At 34.0% G+C, this 26,369-nt stretch overlaps 2 protein-coding genes across 2 annotated transcripts in view; one reads left to right on the top strand and one right to left on the bottom strand.

Moving 5' to 3' along the window:
- LOC140446600 (uncharacterized) overlaps window positions 1-26,369 on the bottom strand; it is a 204,139-nt gene that overhangs the window by 75,635 nt on the left and 102,135 nt on the right. The window lies entirely within an intron of this gene.
- The window catches only part of LOC140445720 (aminopeptidase N-like), a 69,236-nt gene that overhangs the window by 3,279 nt on the left and 39,588 nt on the right, over window positions 1-26,369 (top strand). Inside the window, exons 2-8 of the mRNA XM_072537999.1 lie at window positions 3,038-3,697; window positions 10,168-10,479; window positions 17,044-17,227; window positions 18,013-18,175; window positions 21,728-21,809; window positions 23,903-24,077; window positions 24,744-24,930. Coding sequence (XP_072394100.1) covers window positions 3,045-3,697; window positions 10,168-10,479; window positions 17,044-17,227; window positions 18,013-18,175; window positions 21,728-21,809; window positions 23,903-24,077; window positions 24,744-24,930 — 1,756 coding nt within the window. The 5' untranslated portion in view covers window positions 3,038-3,044. The remainder of the gene's footprint in view (window positions 1-3,037; window positions 3,698-10,167; window positions 10,480-17,043; window positions 17,228-18,012; window positions 18,176-21,727; window positions 21,810-23,902; window positions 24,078-24,743; window positions 24,931-26,369) is intronic.

Raw genomic sequence — 26,369 nt, 5'->3', positions numbered from 1 at the left:
AGTACCTACCTCTTGAATTCCCAAGAGTTATGTTAGTATCTATTTAAATTTATTTTAAACTTCAATTTAAATTTATCTGTTATTTTTGTTGTTTTCAGTTTTTATATCAGTTTTGAATTAAATTTGATAATTGATTTTTAACTATTTCAAATTTATTGTAAAAATCAACATTAGATATAGAAAATTATTTGATTTTAAACAATCCGCTTCTGCAGAAAGTAATACTGTTTATTTGTTAATAATGTACATACAAAACATAATCTGAATGTCAATGCAGAAGATGCTCTAAATGCCCACCGCGAACATCTTGGACACTTTCTAATCTTAATCCACAAGGAAACTAAGTTCCTTTAGCTGGCTGCATACCATGTATCACAAAAAATTTGTTATAATCCTTTATAAAAGGTATATAAATTTAAAAAAACCCAATCAGGCTATGTCAGTCCATTTAGCTGGACATAAACGGTTTTAATACTATCGTACATTAATTTATTAGCTGAAATTTGTGGGTCTGCTGGATCAGGATATAAGTTTGTCAAAGATAGATAATACTTTTAAAAAAACTATCTAAAACCATTCCCTTTATGTGAAATCTTATACCATCGACCTAGTGTCATTATATCATTACTATTTACCATGATTGTCACGTAATTCAAAGGTTTTTACACCCAATTACGTAGCTAGTTTCAACTAGTTTTAAATGTTTACGAATGATGGTCCGAATGGACCGAAACGTTCTAAAAAATTGTAATCCTTTTGAATACATTTTAAATATTTTTTAAAATCTTGACCAAGCTGACTTTGTACCGATTTCTGCTGCATAAAAACAATTATATTTGCTATTATCTCCCTCGTTTGTCTAAACAAGTCTTTGCCTTATAAATCAATCATAATGACAACTTTTTCAATACAGATAAAAGAAAACCAATATGTTTTGTCGCAGACTTTAAAAAACCTTCCGCTTTCTGCGATCAAAATATAATAATGATGAATTTTGTTGCAGTCAACTGCACATCATAGTTGGAGCCTAAAATTAACAAGACCAAGTATAGTGTCAAGCTATTTTTGATAATAGTATAAGTCTACCAGTTTTTCGCTGTTATCGTTGGCTTCGTTTTCATCATGCTGTTCTACTAATTTATCATTATTGTTTTTACAAGGGCTCATTGCATTTCTAAAATCTACTGAGAATACAGTGAGTACCTCGACACATACATTTCAGCTTGCAGAATAATACCCCAGTTGTTTTTGTTAAGTGTTTTTGAACAAGAAATATTTATTTATAAATAACAAAATAAGTACATATTCTATAACAACATAATAAAAGCAAAAGTGAAGTGCTTACGAAAGCGCTTAATTTTCGCCACTGTTCGTTGCTTTTTTCGTCACGCTTTAGTCATTTCCACGTGAAGATCGTTTAAAAAAACTGTCCAAAGTGGTTTCCTTCTTACTTCCTTTTAGGATATTGGAAATAAGTTACGCAAGTTTCGTTGAACAACTCCGATGCACGACCAATTTTTCGGGATGAGTTTTATCCACGAGCTCTACAATTTTCCCTAACATTCCTAAGATATCCTTTATATCTCTTGTAGAGATAACCTCCTCCATCTCTGGCTCCCCTTCAAAATTAATTTTTCGTGTAGTGTAGATCGTGTAACTCTTCGGTTGTCAGCTACTGAGACTATTCCACTCTCTCTCATCCACCTCCAGATCTATGAATTTTTCTAGAGAAACAATCTTCTACTACTAACATTTCGGGTTCCAATCATTCTAAGGCCCCTTTAAGCAACATCCTTAGGCTACAGCTTCTTCCGTGCGAAGGTTAAGGTCCTCGTTATAACACACAGCCAGGCCAGATCAATAATTAGTTCTTAGGCATATCACGATATTAAAGTGGTCCTTCCAGAATTAGTGAAGGGTAAGATTTTGTGTTCTTCGTCTCCTCAAAGGAGCGCAAAAAATGTGCTTGGTATATAACTTCTTAAAATTGGAAATTAGCTGCTTATCCATAGGATCCATCTTCGAGATTTGGTGTGTGAGTAGGGGCATTGTCTATTTTATTTTTTTAAACACTTATTTTTTAAACAAAAGGGCCAAACATTAGGTATATCCACTTCACAAAGAATTTATTGGTGATCCACGTCTTTGAATTTGTCCTCTACATAATTTTCAGTTTTTCTTTAAGGATTTTTCAAATGTTATAATCATTGCACTCACATTGGTCCAAATTGCTAGAGTTAATCTATCCTTCATGGGTTTTTAACCTGGCATCGTCTTTTCCTCTGCCATTATTTAAGTCCTATTAGCCATCATTTTCCAGAAAAGACGTATCTCGTCACAGTTGAAGACATGCTGGGGAATGTATTCTTTTGGTTTCTATCAGTTCGGAAAACGTTTTGATATAAACCTCAGCTGCTTTTACATCCGAACTTGGTGCTTCACTTTGTCTTACGACTAAGTGAATGCCGGTCCTTTTCTTAAAGTTGTCAAATCAGCTCCGACTGGGTTTAGGAGAGTCTTCCGATTTTTCGTTTGTGAAAGTGCGCGTGATCTGCTTCAGCTAATTACCGTAAATCGCTCGTGTCTTACTTACTTGCCAACTTATCAAAAATGCTTCAACAACAAGGGAAACAAGCACACGGACTGAGGTCTAGTCCGAGGTGCGATAAACTGTTAGAATTTGAGATACACTGTACCGATGCGCCCCGCATGTTGGTGTATCGAGGTACCATTGTAGATTATTCTAGGCAAGACCATGATGATTCCTTCCTTGACGTTCTAACCTACCTCAGACAAGTCTTAAATATCTATTTAGTTTGATTTGTCTTTTTTGTTTTGTGAGTTAATTGTCACAATATATGGGCTAATGCCCTGAATTGTTATAAGCCCTTACAGGATGCAATTATCTCTTTTCTCTCTGAGATAAGCTGCTCGGATATACAACTACTTAATTCTAGAAATAACGCTGGCAGGGTTATATTAATTACAATAAATTATTAAAATTTAAAATTTTTCCAATTGAACTTATTTGTTTTAGATTCAGAATGGTACCACTTATATTACTTTCATTAGTTAGTTTAACATGGGCTCTTCCTGATGTTCTGCTGGGTCCTGATCTGCTTCTCGAGACAAACTTAGAGCCGAAAAGAGATATACCTGACAGTGACTATCGTTTATCTGAAACAACAGTGCCGTCCAAATATGACCTACTTTTGAATGTGCCAAGAGAATGTTTTGAAGGAAAAAGTAAAACTTACAGTGGGATCGTTAAAATAATCTTTTCTGTTTCTGAACCCAAAAATAGAATATTAATAAATTCTTTAGTTAATATTACAAGCATTAAAGCTATTGATTACAAAAGTGGACAGAGTGTAGAAGTTGCTGGATTTTATCCCAATTCAACTACACAAATAGTGGAAATACAATTTGCAAATAATTTAATTGTTGATGTTGATTATAAATTACAAATAAATTTTACTAGTCAATTGATAGATTTGATAGGGTTTTATACGAACGAATATTTGGCTGACGGAGCTACTGAATATCTTGCTACTACACAATTTGAACCAAACTATGCTAGACTAGCATTTCCTTGTTTTGATGAACCCCAATATAAGGCAATTTTCACTTTAACTCTTATCCATCCGTCTGAATTCCTTGCTGCTGCCAACACTCCTATTGCGGATGCACAAAAGAAGTAAGTATTGAGTTTTATCTTTATAGTTCTAGTAAATTTAAATATGTATAGTCTGACTATATATATAGTAAATATATATAGTCAAAATAGTGGTTTCAATTTGATGTAAATGCGGAAAAGTAAGACAGTGTCAACAGCTGTCATGTTTAATCATAATTTTCTTTTTTGAAAATATCAAGCAATCAGGTAATAGAACTTGGGTAAAGTGCATTCACCAAAAACATCTGATAATTACCTTCAAACGTGTCAAAAAGCCGATATACAGTGTAGTTCGATTAGTACGACTACGCATATAAAAACTAACCGTTTTTAGTGACTTAAGTAAGGCATAATGTTTTTAATACAAGCCAATATGAAAAGGCATCCGTTTATTACGACTACGCTTATAACCACCAAGCGCTTTTAATGACGGAATTCCCATGGACGTATAAACACAGACGTATAAACACGGACGTATAAACACACTATTGTCGGGTTACAGCGACGACTTCCATTGTCATGTTTACAAAAAAATCATCGTACAGTACATTCAACCAACTTACACCTCTAAACGATTAACAGAATTCGCAGAAAACCTTTTGTTGTAGTAAAAGGCACGATAAACTGCACTGGTGTTCTCCATAATGTTTAACACTTTGCTAAATTTTAGGTGTAAAATAGATATATGTATCATTAACCCGTTACTGATAGTTTTGCATATTTTGTTACATTTTTTTTAATAAATAGTATTCTTGCTTAATGTTATTTAACGTAAATTTCTTTCACCTACTTTAATAATTTTTTTCTGAAACAAATAGTACCGTGCTAAGGATAATTTATATTCAAAGTAGATATAAAAAGTACTAAAATATCACTTTTAATTTTTGTTAAAAAATACTTCGGAGTAAACTATAATAAACTTTGATCAGATAAAAGGCATATATCGAGCACAGTTTAATTTAATCTTGCCCAAGTAATTTCGATCCCTAGATCGTCTTCAGGGGCATCTGAAATAAGCCAAGAAACGTTTTTTTATAACCAAAGAAATTGATTAACTTCGATAAAAACTCGAAGTTTATGGTTGATAAAGAGTTTTTTATGTGATTAACGTTTAGAGACTTACTTCGTCAATTGCGGCCTATTTTCGACTATATCCCGTAATAAAGATTCTTTAGAGTACAATATTTACAGAAAACCTACCCAAACATATCATGTTATACATGATACATCCAATCATCCAACCCAACATAAAATGGCTGCTTTCAACAGTTACATTCATAGGTTACTCAAATTTCCACTTTCTAATGATAATTTTAAATCAGAACTTAATACTCTTAAGCAAATTGCTTTCAATAATGGTTATGATCCTAACATTATCTATAAGCTTCTAAATAGAGCTAAACTAAAAATTGCAGAAAAGCTTGCATATTCGTCACAATATTTTCTTCAACCTACTGCTTCAAATAACACCAGATATTTCTCCTTCACTTACATTAGCAGCATTTCCAATAAAATATCTAAACTTTTTACTTCTACAATTGATAACATTAAAATTTCCTTCAAGTCACACAACACCTTAGGTTCCTTCTTAATCAACACCAAAGATAGGATGAACACACTTGACAAAAGTGGTATTTACAAATTAACATGTGATGATTGTGATGCCTCTTATGTAGGTAGAACCATTAGAAAGTTATCCACTAGAGTTTCAGAACATTTGAAAAGGCCAAACTCTTCAAGTTTTGGTCAACACTTATTATCCAGTAAACACAATTTTAACATTAACTATCATCTATCTTACATGGTATTAGTAGAAAGAAAAACTATATGGAGTTGGATTTATTGGAAGATTTGGAGATTACAAGGGAAACAAATGAAAACTCTCACTGTCTTAATACTCAAATTAATTTAAATTGTACTAAATTTAAACCTATTTTTAAAAACTTTAATACAGCTTCACCTCGTAGGGGACCCAGCTCGACTGTTTAGACTTCCTGCACTGAGCACATCCATATTAATTTTATAGTTATACCATTGACTGTGAGTTCGACTGAACTACTTGGATTACACCCCATTTATATACTTTGCTTTCAATTTTGATTTTCAATTTTTAGTATTTTAATTACATAGTCAGATCTCTTCCTTTCTACATTACAGATAGTGCTTGGTAGACCATTTTATTGTAGCCAACTACCCACTGTCTAATATATTGTTTAGTCCTTTTCTTACATTCTTACTTTACGTCGACTTCAGTTGCTCTCAAACTAACACCTTAATTATTACAGACAGGTTTGAGTGTGAGATCTGGATTATTCAATCTACTTAAAAAATATTCTATATAATTTTATATTTTATCAGTGACCTCCTATAGTAGTGTCAGTTGGACTTTTGGTCAATACTTAGTTTCATAGAATTGTAAAAGGTGCAGATCACATATCTATGATTGTGACTGCTTATCCAAGCTGTCATTTGTCACATGTCACCATAACATTTCCGTTAGATCAGGAGCCATTCTGTCTCTGGCTTCTGCAAGTAATGTAGCCTTTCTTAAATAATTTTAAAGTGTTTGTTTGTCCTTTACCTCTCAAGCATAACAGTTGTAAAGTTTCTGTCATATTGATCTAAACTCAGTAATTTAAATGTTTAGTTTTAAGTGACCATCATGCCTAGACGTAAGTTGGAAATTGATGAATTAATTGCAAATGTGCATAAATACTTTACCATGGAAAGAGACAATGGTGGACCTTTAGTCATTATTATGTATAAATCAACACGTGTGTGACGCAATCGGGATAAGTGAAACTAAGCTAAAAACTGTAATGAAAACTGTCAGAGATTCTCAAAAAGATCTTACTGTGATTGAGTATCACGAAGACAAGGAAATAACTCGAAAACATTCTAGGAGCATTAACTTACCTGATGAAGACAAATTTGAAATTCGCAATATTTTGTATCGAATGTGTGAAAACAATAAACATAAAATGTCAGTTTAGATACTTTACTGGCCAAAATAAGAGAAAGACAAGTTTCGGAAATTAAGAGCACTAGCCTTTGGAAAGTATTGAGAGATTTATAATTTACATTAAAAAAAAATAAAATAATAGGTTACTTTTATGCGAAAGGAGTAGTGTGGTTCACAAACGAATTAAATTTTTAAGCGAACATACTAGACTTAATTGTGAAAATGTAACATTCGCATACTTAGACACATTTATATTTGCAAAGGATGGAATTACAAGAATTTGGCAAGACGACAGTATAAAATTAATCAATTACGCAGATAGCGAAGGCTAAGTACACATCATTCTTCATGCAGGAGGGAAAGAAGGATTTATAGAAAACGGATTTGATTTTTCTTTAAAATCAAAATCTGCTAATTACCGTGAAAACATGAATGCAGATATGTTTATTAAATGGCTTGAAGAGAAACTGTTACCTAGTCTGAGTGAACCATCAGTTATAGTTTAAGATAATACACCTTACCATTCGGACATTTTTAAGAAACAACCAAAACAGTCGTGGAACTTACCGAGCATAAAAAATTGGTTAGTTAAAAATAATATCAATTTTCCGGACTACGCCTTCAAATCAGAGTTACTGGAAATTTCGGAACGTAGGTAATGAAAAATCAACAGTTTATATAGTTGATCAAATTGTATCAAGTTATGAACATCAAGTACTACGGTTACCGTCGTATCACTGCCAGTTTAATTCCATTGAACACATCTGGGGTATATGTAGAACGTATTATGATAATCACGTTTTATGCAGTGTATACAGTGACGATGCAGTTAGGGAAATGTGGCAAGAAGCTCTTAAAACTGCAACTTCAGAAATATGGGCCAAAACTGTAAATAAATGTAAAAAATTAATAAAAAAGTGGTGGATCCGGGAAAATAAAATTAGTGAAATTAATCCAGTGATTATAGATTTACATAATGATAGCCGTAGTAAATTCAGAGCGACAGTGGACCAAGATGACGACATGACTCTACCCGAAATACTAAGGTCTGAAGTGGAAAAAGCCATTTCATCGCTAAAAAACGACAAAACACCAGGTCCCGACAACATACAGAGCGAGATCATAAAACTCCTATGCGAAACGGATGACCACTTCCTCGATTTTCTGACAGGCCTTTTTAACACCTTTTACGACAAAGAGGAGATTCCGGAGGAATGGCTTCGATCGACCTTTGTAGCCATACCTAAAACACCAAGTGCAAAACACTGTGATCAACACCGCTTAATAAGCTTGATAAATCACATTACCAAAGTTTTCACCAAAATCATACACAATAGAATATATAACAAATGCGAAGCAAATATATCGGAGTCACAGTTCGGATTCCGAAGCGCATTGGGCACAAGAGAGGCGATCTTCAGTCTGCAAGTTTTAATTCAAAGATGCAGAGACATGCACAAGGACGTCCACTTGTGCTTCATCGACTTCTCCAAGGCGTTTGACAAGGTCAAACATGATAAACTCATGGAAATGCTCAGGAAGATGCATATTGATGGCAAGGATCTGCGCATAATAACCAGTCTCTATTGGAACCAAAGTGCTGAGATAAAGATGGGCAACTTACACAGTGGGAAGATAGATATTAAAAAGGGTGTACGACAGGGATGCGTCCTCTCGCCGCTCCTGTTCAATATATACTCTGAACAAATCTTCAGAGAAGCACTGGGAGAAGCACTGAAGGAGGGTATCAAAGTAAACGGAGAGGTAATCAATAATATTAGATATGCTGACGACACAGTTATTATCGCAAATGACTGCAACGAGCTTCAAAGACTCATGCAATTCATACACACAGCAAGTCAAAAATATGGTTTAGAACTCAATACAACCAAAACTAAATGCATGCTCATCAGCAGAACACAACAACCTCCGATGAAATTGACATTAAACAACCGAAAAATAGAACAAGTGGAGACATACACATACCTTGGAACCACAGTCAACACAAAATGGGACAAGGCAACAGAAATAATATCACGAATTGAAAAAGCACAAAACGCGTTCAACAATATGAAAAAGTGGTTCACAAGCAAAATCTCATTGGAACTAAAATTAAGACTGGTCAAGTGTTATGTCTTCCCGGTCTTGTTCTATGGAGCAGAGGCATAGACCACAACGGAAGCCACCCTGAAGAAACTAGAATCCTTTGAGCTGTGGATATATCGCCGTATTCTTCGGATATCCTGGACAGACCACATCACTAACGTGGAAGAAATGCAGAGAATAGGCAAAAGCAAAGAAATAATCTTCACCGTAAAGAAACGGAAGCTTGAGTACTTCGGACATGTCATGAGGCATACTAAGTACCGGCTGCTACAGTTGATAGTCCAAGGAAGAATCGACAGTAGGAGGGGACCGGGAAGAAGACGACACTCATGGATGCATAACCTGCGACAATGGTTCGGACTAACATCGACCGAACTGTTCAGAGGTGCCGTAAACAAAGTCAAAATAGCCTTGTTAATAGCCAACATCCGAAACGGATAGGGCAAAGGAAGAAGAAGAAAGTAAATTTAGTGGCGGTTAAAAAAATTGCTCCGTGGGCGCTCGACCTACCTAAGGAGGCCATGGGCTCAGTCGTGCTAGGGAACCAACTAACTGCTTTAAGTAAAGATGGAATTGGGGAGGTAGTACAGGTACTCACAGGTCACGCTAAGCTTGCAAGATACCAAAACGTCTGTGGGCTCAGTTGATAGAGAAGAGACAGCCGAATACTTTGTGAAACAACACTCAAAGTGGTAGTGATAAAGAGCATGCTTGAGGGGTTTGCCGGTTTTATCAAGCGGATCCGCTGTCTAAAATGATGCCCGGCGGCAATTCCTAATAGGGATACATCTTTATAAACCTCACTAGGAGGAAACTGATAAGCCAGGAAGAATGGGTCTCACCTGCGTCCAGCAGCTAAAGGGAAACCCTTAGCAAACAATACTATTGTTGTTGGATATCGCTACTTAAGTTTTGTTTGTCTAGATTGTTTAATAAGATCGGTTCTATTATGTGCCACTAGTTGATTTGTGAGTATAGTACGGTCTACACATAGCTTGTAATTATCATTTTCAGGCATATTCTTCTGGACTATAATAAGAAATTCTCAGTGCTCACTGTGTTGGTTAGTTCTTGATGAAGTGTCTTTTTTACTGATTTACGCCATTCTTCATAATCAATTCCAACAAATCGCTGGCAACCCTCTGGTAGGTTATTTGATAATTTGTTGAGACTGAAATTCATGTCGGCATTTTTCGTTTTGAATCTGGGAGTATTAAATGATAAGTTTTAGGTAATTTTTGTTGGAATTACAACAAATAAGAAATGGCAAATAAGAAACTCGGGAAACATATTTTCTAAGATCAGCCATTAGTTCGACACTCTATTGTTGAATATGAGCAAGGTTTTGTTATGATCAATTTATTATAATATTAAATTATTTTCGGAATATACTCTTAATATGTTCATAATTACTTTTTTTTAGCGATGAGACAAGTATGACAACAACTGTTTTTGAAGATACACCTATAATGTCCCCTTATCTATTATCATTTACCATATCAAAATATAACTGTTCGACCACTATTGATAGTACCATTGTGCATGAAGTTTGTACAAGAAGAGATTTTGCTTCCCAAAGGGAATTAGCTTTGGAATATGGAGTGAAGTTCTTAAACGCCTTAGGAACATGGACGCAGCTCCCATATGAAACTTTGGGTATTAGCAAAATGGATCAATACAGTTTCCCGACTTTCGGTGCTGGAGCAATGGAAAATTGGGGAATGGTGACCTATCAGTAAGAATTTCGTTTTATGGTTATTTATAATAAGAACTGTACAGGGTAGCAACAAAAGTTATTTACAAAAATTAAAGGTCGCCGTAAGCTTTAGATTTTAAAATTAGATACAAATATACAGGGTCTTCCCTAATACTATTTATGTATTTATCGTAGGGCTTAAAATAAGAACACATAATTAAAAATCAAAATAAAACTTTACATGGAGTATTATAAACGAACATCTAATGTATTATTAATATAATGTAAAACATTTTCGGTCGAATTCAGGAACTCATCGAAAACTCCAAGGAATCACCTTCGGGGGCATTCTTCAACAATGTGACGAACGGTCTGTCGTTGGGCACCACAGTCACACTTAGGAGTAAGGGCTTTTCTCCATCTATATAAGCTGTTAGCACATCTACCACTGCTTGTTTTTATTCTGTTTAGCGTTGTCCATGTATTGCTGGTCAGTTCAAAGCCTAGCGGTTTCTGATCGATAAGGACAGTTGGTATGCTTCCTGTGGTGAGTCGCTCTCCCATTATCTTCTTCAAGCATTAGTGAGGTTGACATGTTCCTGATGTAGGGAGTTGGCACTTAGCAATGGAGGATATGTGGAGCGCAGTCTGTTTATTTCGATATCAAGCTTAGTCTTGAAAAGGTCTGTCGGTGAGCAACGAGTTTAGTTACCTTTTGATACAGGATGGCACGGATCAAGGATTAGTTTGCAGATTGGTTCTTGTCTCCAGACATTATCGTATGCAGCTGATAGGCCAATGAAAGCAACGGATGTTTTTTGCTTTCTTTGAAAACCTGATTCAATATATGTTGTTAGGGATAGGATTTGATCTGTGCAGCTGCCGTTAGGTCTGAGCCCTACTTGCTCAATTGATATCAATTCAAATATGTTTCTACTAATTCTGTTCTGGATTAAGCGTTCCAATAATTTATAGATACAGCTCAGAAGTGCAATCGGTCGGTAATTTTGGGGCTGATCATTTGCCTTTCCTGGTTTTAATATCGGTATAATGTAGGCCTTTTTAGTGAATGGGGGATTTCTCCTGATTTTAACATATCTGAATAGAAATTAGCCAGCCATTTCCTAACATATTTGCCACAGTAGAGTAAAAATTCTGGATGGATTTTGTCAGAGCCAGTTGCATGTCCAGGCTTAATTTCTAATATTGCTGAAATAATTTCCTCTGGAGTAACTCGTCAGGGTATTCAGATGTAGGCGGGCCTGCAGACTTTCGTATTTTTAGTTCTTGTTTTTTACTTTGGTGGTTTGGTCACGATCTCTAGGTGCTCTTGAGGTTGCTACAATGTGGGAGGCCACTCTGTTGAGAGCTATTAGTACTTTATCTCTAGTTGGAAGTCTGCTACTATTAAATTTTCTAATTAAAGACCATGCTTTTTGGCTTGATTTACTAAAGTCTAATTTTTTCACATTTCCTCGCTAGAAGGGGGATTGAAAATAAATATATCTATGGAAAACCCAGATGATGAAAAATCTTGTAGTCAGCGAAGATATATGCGTAGGAACAAGATCCATAGACCAGGTAATGGCCTATAAATACCTAGGTCATGAGATTCGCATAGGAAAAGATAACCAAACCGTTGAGCTTCTCCGTCGTATAAGACTGACTTAGGCAGCCTTCGGCAAGCTGAACCAAATTTTCAAATCGTCTGATATACCAATATGCCTTAAAAAAAAAAACGTTTAATCAGTGTGTTTTGCCAGTGTTAACTTACGGCGTGGAAACGTTGACCATGACAAGGAGAACAGTTCAAAAGATCCGTGTGTGTCGAAGGGCGATGGAGCGTGCTATGTTGGGCGTTTCACTACGAGACAAGATCCCAAACCGCCAGCTACGACAAAGAACAGGAGTGGCTGATGCAGGAGAGAGAGTAGCAACACTGAAATGGAACTGGGCAGGTCACGTAGCTCGAATGGCAGATAATAGATGGACAAAGCGGATACTGGAATGGAGACCAAGAGATGATGCCTTCGAAGCAGAGGTCGTCCACCAACACGTTGGACTGACGATCTAAAACGTTGCCATAGGAATTGGATGCAATAGGCACAAGATCGGAATGGATGGAAAATTATGAGGGAGATCTATGTCCAGCAGTGGATAAGCGAAGATTGAATGATGATGATGATGATGAATTTTTCCACAGTTTCCATCCCTTTTTTTCGTCTCACTACATCCAAACTGTGCAGTAGTTCGTCCGCAATTTCTCGGTCTTGACTTTCGTTATATTCTTAATACAATTTCTAACATTTTTCATCCCATCCTGGGACATACTCTTTACAATATCCTTTGGGTATAGTTTTCTTCGCTTTAGAGATAATCGCACCAACAAATCTCACGTAGTTTGCAGGTGTTGGGGTTATCCATCCATGATTTTTTTTTTTAATGAAACACCCTCTATTTTTTTAATTTAAAATCCGCTGCACTTTCTCGTTACAAGAATAAAGGTTGTTTTGTGTTATACATGGTGGTAAGGTTCCTCCAAACAACTTTAAAAAAAAAAATTTTTTTTATAAATTGCTAGAAAATACTCTTAGAAATAGTATAGAATTATTCCTGAAGGCCCACGTGATCTTGAAGTAGGTAGTGTTCAAAGATGTTTACTTTAATCGGCTTATTACGAAACTATTGTACTTATCGACATGAATCAAACAGCATTTTACTCTTTAGATATTACTTCCAAAAATATTCATTGTTATTTAACAAAGTTATAAACAATTAAAAAAACAACAGTTATTTTTATTACAGTTTCTCTTGTCGCCCTTTTTGTGTATTGGTAGTATAATGTCTTTCTTCCAGTCCTGTGGTATTTCTGCTTTCTTTATGATATCATTCATTAGTTCTTTCATGCTGTCCACTCCCTCTATTCCCATGAATTTTATCATTTCCGGGGTGATATCATCCTTGCCTGGTGCTTTGCCTAATTTAACTCTTTCAATTGCCTTTTCTAGTTCCTCTGTTGTTACGGGTTCTACTTTTTGTTCTTCATAAATTTCTTGTATTTCCACTATGTTGTCTACGTCTGTATAAGGTAGCTCTTTGAAATGTTCTCTCCATCTTTCCATTATTTGGTTTTCTTCTGTTATTACCTTTCCATTCTTGTCTTTTATATTCGGTATTATGTGTTCTTTCTTTTGTCTGAGCTGTTTTAATGCGCCATAGAAGAGTTTTTGGTTTTCTCTATAATTATTTGTCATTTTAGTCCAAACTTTTCCCATGACCTTTCTTTTTCTGCTTTCACAGCTATTTTCTTTTTTCTTTATATGCCTCATAATCTTCAGGACGCTTTGTACTTATCTCTTCCATTTTTCTTTTTTGTTCTTTACTTTCTTTCGTATTTCGTCCGTCCCCCATTCAGTTCGCCTCATGCTATTATTTGCTATTTTTGTCTTCCCGCAAGTTTCTGTAATAATTACCAAGGTATTACTATATCAAGTATTCCTGGTAAGGTATTCGCAAGAATGATAGAAACAAGAATAAAAACCCAAATAGAACCAACTATGGAAGATACACAATGTGGATTCAGGAAGGACAGAAGCACGCAAGACCACATATTCACAATAAGACAAATAAGTGAGAAAGTAATCAATAAAAATAGAGAAATACATATATGCTTTATTGATTTGGAAAAGGCGTTTGACAGAATACAAAGAAAGGACGTATGGAGGACATTAAAGGAAAGAGGAGTTGACAGGATAACAATTGATGTAATAAAGGATATGTACAATAATAATACAAATACGGTGAGAACCAACAACGAGGAATCCGAAGAATTTACTACAAGTCAAGGCGTCAAACAGGGATTCGTGTTGAGCCCACTGCTGTTCTCAGTGGTATTGGATGAAGCAATAAAGAAAGCCAAGAGAAGAATGAGAAAACTAACATTAGGATACTGGCAAATGAAACAGACTCAACTATCAGAGCTTCTATTTGCAGACGACATGGCTTTGATAGCAGAAAACAGAGAAGACCTACAGAACAACCTTGAAATCCTGAAGAAGAACTGTCAAACATAAATATGAAAATAAATATAGAGAAAACAAAAACAATGATAATTTCAAATAAGAGAAAGACACACGCAATATAATTAAACGGAAAACAACTAGAACAAGTGGAACATTTTAAATACCTAGGAGTAATAATTGAATCAAACGGTAAACAAGACATGGAAATAAATGAGAGAATGGGACGAACAGGAAGCTTATTTAACACTATAACTATAACATTTTTGGGAAAAAAAGAAATACCGGAGAAAGTAAAAACGGCAGTCGTTAAATCAGTAGTTAGACCTACAATCATGTATAATAGCGAGTCATGGATATTGACTGAGAGACAAAAATCTCGAGTGAATGTTATGGAAATGAGGTTCCTGAGGAAAATAGCAAACAGAAAGAGGACAGACAAAATACGAAACGAAACAATCAGACAAAACCTAAAACTAGAACCAATAAACAAAAAAATAGTAGAGGGGCAACTAAGATGGTTCGGGCACGTGTGTAGAATGTCGAATGAAAGATTAACAAAACGAGTGTTTGAAACGAGAATGCAAGGGAAAAACAAACGAGGAAGACCAAGAGTTAGGTGGGTAGACGAAATCAGAAAAGAAGTTGAGAAAAAAGGATTGACATGGGAAAGTGCACGAAATCTAACACAAGACCGGATAGCATGGAGACAACAGTGCAAAACCAGCCTTACACATAACGGTAGAAAGGCTTAGAGCTAAGTAAGTAGTAAGTAAAAAAACAACAAAAGTGTCGAATAATTCAAAAGCCTGCCGTTTTATTTAGGTTTTTTTCCGTAAAAATGTTTCATTGTAGTTCCGGCCATAGCCAATTCGATACATTTTTTTGCTTTCGGATGCATACTGTATAATAATACTCAATACTAAATACAAAACTAATACGCATACTCAAAATTCACGTTTCGAATATCACCGTGGGTGTGATTACTGTCTCATACACTCGCAGTTTAACTATTCTTGATACATTTTTTGCTTTCAGTATTGAATTTAGCCTAACCTAACATAACCTATTGCTCTGCTTCCCTTCATTAATCTTTTTTCTATCTCATGTGGCTTTTATTTTAATACTTTATTTCTTGTCGGCACTAATTAAGTTCTTATCTATAAAAAAACGTTGAAATGCCTTAGGCGATTCAACCTCTCGGACCTAGAAGCATTTGTAGCTGGATTTAATAGTTTTCACAGAATTATTAATTTAATAAAACTTGCTTAAAAGGTTCAATCTTACTTATCTTAATTTGACTTGAAAGAAGAAACAGTAATTTTATTACGAAGTAATAACCATTCTAAGTGCCAATACAGATTTCTTAATGAAATTAGCATATTTAACAGATACTTTTGAAAAATTAAACATTTTGAATTTATTGTAACAGATAAAATAACATCGTTTATTATAAAAAAAAATTAATTATCAGATAACAATTTTGATATATTTTCAAATTTTAAAAATAGCTGTTTCATGAAAAAATTATAAAAAGATAAAACTTTATTTATAGAAACACTTCAGAAATTTTAAACGGTTTTTGAGAAATTTTAACGATCGTTGAACAATATTTGAGAATATGCAAAATATAAGTTGATACCAAATTGTTTATTGAATGAACTGAAAAAATTAACAAAACTCTCTTTATATAGCAAATTAAAAGATCAATTTAAATTGAATAATTCGAGGAAATTCTGGTTGGGAGTAAGCAAGCAATATTCCACCTTGTCATCAAAAGCTATAAAAGAATAATCCAAAGAATTTATATGTTCAGAGCTAGCAAGCCGTAGTACTAGTCCTTCTTCTTTCGGTGCCATATTAGGTCCCCTAAAAGTTGGTAATTACATTGTCTAATTATTCACCGTCTTCAGCTAATCAGAATAGCTGTTCGGCATGGCATATTCCTATCCAATCGCGAATTTTCTTTAGCCATGACATCTGCTTCTTTCCTGATTTTATGATTAAAAGTTGAAGGATTCTGTACCAGTGTCCTCTAAGAATTTTTTCAGCTAGGTATGAATTTTTTCTTTTGATAATAATTTTTAATAACTCACAAACGGAATTTTCTTATTTTACACGGCTTTGTTGGTCTGCAAGTACACCTCAAACGCCTCTAGGCGATTGATCGAATCAGCCTTCAGAGGCCAGGTAAAAACACTAACCCAATATAGTATTTGATTATTCTTTGATGTAATTAGAGGTTTAAGCTGTGGTTACACAAGAATGATTTCATTATTAGAAATGTTGTGTGAGTTGCTTTAATTCTGCATGTGATCTCTTTACTAAGGTCTAGATGGTCCTTAATGTATACTCCCAGATATTTAAAGTGAGTAACTCTCTTAATGTTTTATTGATCTATCTTTAAGGAAGCATTGTAGTAAGGTTAGAGACTAAATGTCATACATTTTTTCTTAGAAGCATTAATTTTTAGAGTGTTAGTTCTAATACCACTGATAATAAATATGTGTAACTCACCCCTAAACTTATTTATGTATTATATTTAATAAGCTGTTTTATAATAGTTATATATATTAATTTTTAGAGAATACGCACTTCTATATAGTGCCCAAGACACTTCCAACCGTGACAAACAAGAGGTTCTCACTACAATAGCCCATGAATTTTCTCATATGTGGTTTGGAGATTACGTAACAACAAAATGGTGGAACAGTGTGTTTTTAAATGAAGGTTTTGCTGCTTATTTTCAACATTTTATTCTTAATCAGGTATAGTATACTTAAACATATACTAAATATAAAAAATACCATTTTGTTTGGAGGCCAAAAAGTTAGGACCTGGAAAAGATATTAAATATCCGCAAAATATTGGGAGCGACCAAAGAAAGTGACACAACAGATTTTCGAACTTCGAATTAAACCAACTTTTTAATGAACTAGACGTACTAACCTTCATTAAAACACAGCGACTTAGATGGGCTGGACACATAATACGAATGAAAAGATAACACGATTGCTATAAAATTAACCACATGAACATCTGTAAAAAGAAGAAGTAGAGACCGAGAGCAAGTTAGGTGGTTAGATGAAGTGGTTGACTTGGTTTATTAAAATTTAGAGGATAACAATAGGTCACAAGATACCGAACAGAATGGCGACGAATCTTAGAACATGCCAGGATGCATAAAGGATTGTCGAGCCAAAAATGACAATAACGAATTATTTCTAACGAGGCTAACAAAGGACAAAAATCACGTTTTCGCAACATTTTCTTATTTATCTTAAAAACAATTGATTTTAGGGAAAACAATCATTAATAAGAAAAGACCAAGATAAGAAACAATTTGCAGAAATTATCCCCAACCTTTCCCAAAAGAGGACATCTGAAGAAGAATAGAGAATAAAATAGTCCTTTTTTTGTATTTTTTCATTTCAGACCACGAGGAATATGTCTTTCTCGCCAAGTATTGCCTGAGTATTCTCACTAATCAACTACTTTATGTTTATCAACAATAATTCTATGTAATCCACTTAGCTTTATATTTTACTTTTAGCTCCCAGAACTGACAGAATTTGAAATGAGCAAACAGTTTATCATTGAGAGTCAAGTAGCAGCTTTGCTATCAGATGCAGATACTTCCTCATCATCCTTAACCTCTGAACCACCATCGCCCATAGACGTATGGAACAAATTCGGCACAATATCGTATAATAAAGGTAATATTAATACTTCTGGTATATTTTAATTTGTTGTTATGTTACACCTGTTAAGATACCATATTGCTACTAGTGTTATATGTCTTGATACTCAACTAAAATTTAAATATCATTATGATTATTAATGTTAAGGCGCTAATTGCTCTTCAACTTGAGGGGATAACTAGGAACGTGATATAAAAGCACATAGATCAAACTAACGACTTTACTTATTATAAAATAACTTAGCAAGATCGCTTAACATGGTGATTGCCAGCACGTACTTCGCTCGCAAAGATATACACAAAGGTACCTGGAAATCCCCAGATGGACTTACAGTAAATATGATAGATCATGTCATTGTAGACTCGAGACACCAATCGAATATAATAAACGTCCGCACCAGAAGAGGGGCAAATGCGGATTCTGATCACTACCTGGTCGAAAGTAGGGTAAGGGCTAGAATTTCAAACATCAAAAAGGAAAGAGGCTCTAAACATGAACGATACAAGGTAGAAGGACTCAAAGAAACAAACAAAAATAAAGAGTATAAATTTTCTTATAATATATATATATATATATATATATATATATATATATATATATATATATATATATAAGAGTCTTATATATATATTATAAGAAAAGATAAACAACAAACTAGAAAACAGAATAACACATGAAAACCTAAATAAGCAGTGGGAAGAATGCAAAGACATTATAAAAGAGGCAGCTAAAGGAGTATTAGGCATAGAAGGTAGAGAAAGAAGAATAAGAACGAATGACTGGTTTGACGAAGAATGTCAGATTATAACAGACAAAAAAACAGAGCATATTTACTGATGCAACAGAGGCACAGAACCCGACAAACAGAGGAAGAATATAAACAACTACGCAAAGAAGAAAAGAAAACTCACCGAAGAAAGAAGAGAGAATATTAGAACAAAGAACTTCAATAACAACAAGAACTAAGTTAATCAACAGAGACAAGAAAATTTTATCAGAGTCTGAACAAAAGCAAAAAAGACTTCAAACCGAGAACAACGAGATGTTAGAGATAAGGAAGGTAATATATTGACAGAACAGCAAGAGATACTAAGTAGATGGACAGAAAATTTTACGGAAAAGCTTGAAGGAGATCGGAGAGAGACGAACCCTGACGTACCATTAGCCAACAGAGAAAATACTCCACCAACAATAGCCGAGATTAGAGCAGCAGTAGACAAATTAAATAACAATAAAGCACCGGGATCGGATAAAATAGCATCGGAGTTACTGAAGGAAGGAAGAGACGCACTACAAAAAACAATATATGAATTGATAACAAAGATATGGTCGAATAAACAGCTACTAGCGGAGTGGAATAGCGGTATTATTGTACCATTACATAAAAAAGGAAATCAGTTAGAACGTGGAAACTACCGTGGAATCACGCTGCTGAATGCAGCATATAAAATAATGTCCAACGTCACTTATGAAAGACTTATACCGCACGCTGAAAAAGTAGTTGCCAAATACCAAAGTGGCTTCTGTAGACAGAAATCAACAATAGACCAGATATTTGTTCTGCGACAGATCCTCGAAAAAACAAGTGAATATAACATCGACACACATCATCTCTTTATAGACTTTAAAAGCGCATATGACAATATAAACCGAAAATTCTTAATAAAAGCAATGAAATAATATACCAACACAACTAATAGAACTGATAAAAGAATCTCTCAAAGTAGAAAGTAGAATCCGGATACAAAATGAATTAACGGAAACAATAGATGTGAAAAAGGGACTACGCCAGGGAGACGCTCTATCATGCATCTTGTTCAACATCGTACTCGAGAAAATACTGAGGGACACAACAGTCAATGCACGAGAAACAATCATTAATAAAAGTGTGCAAATACTAGTATTTGCAGATGATGTTGACATAATGGAAAGATCAAGAAGAGAAACGATAGAGGCATACAACCAAATAGAATGAGCTGCACAAAATAGTGGTCTTTACCAAGTGGTCTTCTTAGTGATCAATCAGACCAAAACAAAATATATGCAGGTAAGTAAAAACGCAGAAATAAGGCAGCCACAAAATATAACAATAGGAGAATACAACATTGAGGGGGTAAAAAACTTTATATACTTGGGATCCCTAGTCACGTCTGATAATAACGTTGCGGAGGAAGAGAAGAGGCGAATATTTATTGCAAATAGGCTTAATTTGTTCAACTAAGATCAGATAACGTCGCAAGAAAAACAAAATGCCAAATATATAAAACCCTAATAAGACCGGTACTCACATACGGCTCAGAAATCTGGACACTCACTAAAAGAGAGGAAACGGTTTAGCCACCTTAGATACAACTAACATACAAGATACAACTCTGAACTATATAAAATATACCAGGATCCGGATATTATAACATTAATTAAAATAAGACGGCTGCGTTGAATAGGACATGTAGAAAGAATGGAAGAAGGCGAAATACCAAACAAAATATTCTAACAGATGCCAGTAGGAAAAAGAACAAGAGGAAGACCGAAGCTGAGATACTTAGAACAAATAGAAAATGATATAAAAACCTTAAAAATAAAAAAAAAACTGGAGAAAAAAAGCACAAAACAGATCAGAATGGAGAAGAATGGAGAAGATGATGATGATGATCTTATAATAAAGGTAATATTAATATTTCTGGTATATTTTAATTCGTTGTTAAGTTACACCTGTTAAGATACCATATTGCTACTAGTGTTATATGTCTTGATACTCAACTAAAATATAAATATCATTATGATTATTGCTCTTCAACTTGACGAGATAATTGGGAACGTGATATAAAAGCACATAGATCAAACTAACGACTTTATTTATTATAAAATAACTTAGTTAATGTCCTGCTCAACTTAACTAACGCCATACGAAGAATAAAAAGGAACGAAATATTATTAGTCATAGGCTTTTAATGCCAAAATTGGACAAGGACGCGATAGAGACATAGTAGGACTGTGGGGTTTAAAAAAGTGAACTCCCTCCCTCAGTTGACTGGCTATTGCAGACCACCTGATGTGAGTGCTGTTTCCAGTAGGGCCAGACTATTCCCGAACAGTTAAATTTATATTTATTTTAATATTTTTAAGTATTCAATTGGTGAAAAGGTTGACAATATGAGTCCATAATACGAACGTATAGGAAATGAGTCAATAGTTTTTTGATTGTTAATAAAAAACTACTTAAGATTGTGAGTATTGACTTATTTCCTATAATTAATACTTTTAAGTATGTAGTTTTCAATTTAAACCCACCCAATGCTTAGTGAGTTTTCAAAGTTTACTGAAGAGGGACTGATAAGTCCTAAACCGTTCGTTCTGAACAAAAAATCAACGATTGTAATCCATTTTTATTTTTAATTTAATTTTTTAATTAAATATATACCGATTACAACAGAAGTTTCCACTTCAATGTCAAAGTTTGTTGACTACTATGGTATACAGCTAACTTCCGGTAACTATCAAACTTTAAGCTTTTAATTATTGTTTTAAGTATAAGCTCCTTTTTTTTTATTTTATATCTTATTTTAGGAGCTAGCATTATAAGAATGGTCGAAAACACAGTAGGGCCAGATAGATTTAAAAGGATTTTGCACAATTATTTGGTGCAACAGTAAGTATACCAATACCATATTATACAGTGAGGTTCTAAAGTAACGGATACATTTATTTTATACAATGTTATGAACACAAATGGAAAATCCTGAAACAAGTCAATTTTTACAAAGCACGTGGTGTTCGTGTGTATTAAGGTATAAAAAATGCTTATTAAAAGCTTAAAATTTTTATTTTAAAGAAGATCTTTTCGGAATTGAATCATTCCATCATCAGTTTAATAAAAAGTTGTTAAAAACATTGTATGGCCACAGAAAAACATTGGAAGGACATGAGTATTAAAAAACAATCCTCATGGTATTTACAAAGGTAAATACCTTGAGGTAATGTAATGTAATTTACCTTTGTAAATACCATGAGGATAGTTTTTTAATACTGATGTCCTTCCAATGTTTTTCTGTGGCCATACGATGTTTTTAACAACTTTTTATTAAACTGATGATGGAATGATTCAATTCCGAAAAGATCTTCTTTAAAAGAAACATTTTAAGCTTTTAATAAACATTTTTTATACCTTAATACACACGAACACCACGTGCTTTGTATTCAACAGGTATACTAGCCACTCCGGGATATCTCCACTTCATGGTTTTATTTCAGTTTCACTTTTAAGTCAATTTTTATATATGAAAATACACTTTCCCAAAGACGTTATTCAAATGTATTTGAACTCCCTAGGGGTAGTAGTTACTCCTGAAAAATTTTTAAATGAAAAGGGGTAGCTTGTGATACAGAATTTAAAAGGGTCTTCAATGCTCTATTTCTCATATTATATACTTAACATAGAGTTCCTGCTCATGACTCCTTTGACTCCTTTAACTCTGTCAACTCCTCATTTATACTTACTTACCATATTTCCGAAATTTACTGATAACGTTACTAAGTTATCCAGTCATTTATCGGTTTAATTTGCTATTAAGAACACTCAAACTGTCGAAAACTACTTGGCATAATCTTTACAGTAATATATACTCGAATATTTAAATAAACTCTTCTCGATTGGCATCTGACGCTTGACCTGTTTTATTTCCTATGCCACTGTGCTTTTTCTCTGGGATTGGTTACCCCATTAACTCGGGGGTGGAAATAGTTTATCAAAAAATCCCATGGTAGTCACTAGTAAATTCTAAGATAAAAAGTTCTTTAGAGTTTTTTCGAAAAGTCAATATTTTTGGAGTTATTCGTGATTAAAATTTCACAAATTACACGTCAAAAAAGCCTGTTTTTAAACAGTTTTTCGCAAATAACACCAAAAATTTAGATTTTATCACGAAAACAACTGTTTGGATATAAAATAAAGCTTATATAATAAAGAGATTCGTTTTTTATTATTACCATAAAATTAATATTAACAAGTTAGGCTTTGGTAGCCTTAACCTAAGATGACTATCGTTTTCTGTCTTTTTCAGCTGTACGAAATGTATAAAAGATTTACAAATTTCGTCAAGAGCTTTACTACAGCTTTGATCAATTGGGACTGTGTAAATCTTTTACACATTTCGTACAGCTCAAAAAGACAGAAAACGACAGTCTTTTTAGTTTAATGCTACCAAAATAGGTGGCGCTTTTTGCAGCTTACACTGAAGAAGCAGAAATAGAAGGACACATTCGCTAGCTTTCCGTATATTAGACTATATCTACCCGACTGCCTGAAGACGTAGGGCATACAGGAATAACGTTATACCAATCTATTGATACCAGTTCATACACGGACAGTTCGCCGTTTATTTTTTTATTTTTATAATTTCTCAATTCATCAAAGTCATAGCAAAGCTCCTGCTAAAAATGATGAAAAAGTTGCTAATGTGAGTCTATAATACAAACGTTTAGTAGGGAAGAAAATCCTCACAAAACGCAAGTTTTTTATTAAAATAGAATTTCTGGGCTACTGATTTCGAGACTTACAATATGTGCCTCATCACACTCTCAGACCACAGTCCATAGGTCTTTTTTTGGCACATGTTTAGGCACATATTGTAAGCCTCGAAACCGATTGCCTAGAAATTCTATTTCAATAAAAAACTTACCTAAGATTGTGAGGACTGACTTCTTTCCTGTGCGCTACTCTTGCTAAAATTTGTAAATGGCTAGGTCTCATAATTGGTCCACTCCTGAGATACTCTGGTCAGTATTTAGCAACGACTTTGTTGACGGACGGTTAACACCAGATGTAACATTTTTGGATTTTGTCGAAAACTGGACCAACCGTCCTGGCTATCCCGTTATAAATGCAACAGTTGATGGTAGCGATATTGTATTAACACAGGTAAGGTAACACTAGTTTCACAATAATTTTAAACGATTTCGTATTTCATAATTATTATTAAAAATGACCGGAATGTATTGAATTTTGTAAAAAATGAACAACAAGTACATCAGATACACCAGACACAATAAAACTCTGCAATACCTACAAAACGTAGGTAAAAATAGACCGAGAGCTAGTAGACATTTTTTAAGAAAAAATCTTTGAACAAAATAAAATATTTAGCAATCTGTAGACACAAAATCGAAGAACTGGCTAAAGGGTAGAAGGGTTTTGTCAACAATTTCATTTTTAAAGCTACAATTTTTTTTGCAAAACGAATTTAAAATGTTTTGAAAGTTTACTTAATCTTAATTTTACATTCAGAAAAAAAACTTCTGAAAAAATGTAATTACGGAAGACGACCCTGCACATAGAGATAAAGGCAAAGTCATTGTTGTGACTCTTAACTCTTCATTCTGGACTTTGTGACTCAATATCATTTATGATTAAAGTATAGGATGTCAGTTTATGATAGTTAAGAAATTTGACAGGTTAAAAGAGATACTAGTTTCAAAGAGTTATTAGTTGAATAATCCAATCATCTATCTCTTGGATAAATAATAATTTTTCTTTTAAATTTTTTAAATTTCTTTCAATAAAGGTAACAGTTTTTATTTATTTTAGCAAAGATTTTTATTTGGCGGGGAAGATGAAAGAAAAACTCAGTGGTATGTGCCTGTTGTTTACACAATATCTAATAATAAAGATCAAAACACTGCTGCTGTTTGGTTAAAACCAAATAGTGAACCTGCCATTCTAAAAAATGTAGTGGATAAAGACACCTTGGTTACTATAAATCCTGATTCTTTGGGTAAGTATCAAAATAGTAAGTAACAATACACGAAAATTTAGTATTATCATAACACCTTGAACAATAACGACAATAAAAGAATTTACAAAATATTTCGTTACTTCTAATAACAAATGGGAAAATGCTAGAAAAGGTAACTCACAATAACGTACGACACAACATATTGGATAAACAACAAATATGGGATATTGAATAAACAACAAGCTCGATCCGGAAGAATTAATAAAAGCCATAATTTCTAACGCCGGAGATATGTTATTATATCTACTCAAGTGACAGCACCAAAGAAGGATGTTTGATCAATTTGGTCAAAATGCCTGAGCAATTTCCTCTAAATCATCATCATCATGATAGATTTTCTTCCTCCTATTTTCCAGTTGGCAACAGCAATCTTCTCAGTATCTTGTGTTACACCATCTATCCACCTCAGCTTGAGTCTACTAAGGTTACGCTGTTAAAATCTTTTTTATCATGTTCGATTCCGGTGCCCAGACTACATGTTCTGCTCACTGTAGATGATTTCGTTTGATTATAGTAGTATATTTTCCACAAAACTTATGCTCGAAGATATTCTGCAGTTAAAAGTTATATCTCTTATTCCGTTCTCACAGACCGCTTCGAATATCTTGCGTAATACGTCTCTTTCAAAATTCAGGGACTATCAGTGTTTTAGACAGTCTTGTATGAGTTTTTTGAGACAGACGTTTGTTAGCTAAGTACTTTGATAGACCATGATAACACCTGTTTGCAATTATAATTCGTATTTTTATTTCCTCTGATGTGTTATTATAGGGATTACTCAATATCCTTATAACCCTAGATATATGAACCTCTTGCCCGTTTTCACGTTTTGTTTATCGACAATTAAATTTGCATCAACATGTACAGCTATTGTCTTTGTATTAGTCCCGATTTGGTTTTATTTTGATTTACATAATAATCCCATTTGTTCTGCTGCTGTTACTAGCTGGATTAGGATTTCCGTGATTCTGGCCTGGTTATTGTTACGATATCCACATCATCAGTATCTGCTTCAATTTGAACTGTTTTTTAAAGCTATATCACAAAGCTGACATGGCAGCGCGTCTCTTATCCTTAACCTACTATACATTTTAAATGTGGTTGACGAGTAGTTCTGAATTTTTACTGCTGATAGCATCTTAGATATTTTACCTTTTATTATATTCATGAGTTTTTTTGGGATTTCCAACTCATTCATAGCGTTGTAAAGACTTGGTCTTATGACTATCATATGCCGCTATAAAATCTACAAAATGATGGTTCATATCGATATTAAACTCTTGAGCTTTTTCGACAATTTCTGTTAGTGTGTAGATCTAGTTAAGATCTTCGGTATAAGGTTTCAACCTCTCGTGTAAGATGTTTGACTTGTATGCTGTATTTAGAAATTATTCCGCGGTAATTATTGTATTCTAGTT

Source organism: Diabrotica undecimpunctata, chromosome 7 (assembly GCF_040954645.1).
Source record: "Diabrotica undecimpunctata isolate CICGRU chromosome 7, icDiaUnde3, whole genome shotgun sequence".
In the NCBI taxonomy this organism is placed as follows: domain Eukaryota; kingdom Metazoa; phylum Arthropoda; class Insecta; order Coleoptera; family Chrysomelidae; genus Diabrotica; species Diabrotica undecimpunctata.
The sequence above is the reverse complement of the archived record's forward strand: the minus strand, read 5'-3'. Positions and strand labels throughout refer to the sequence as shown.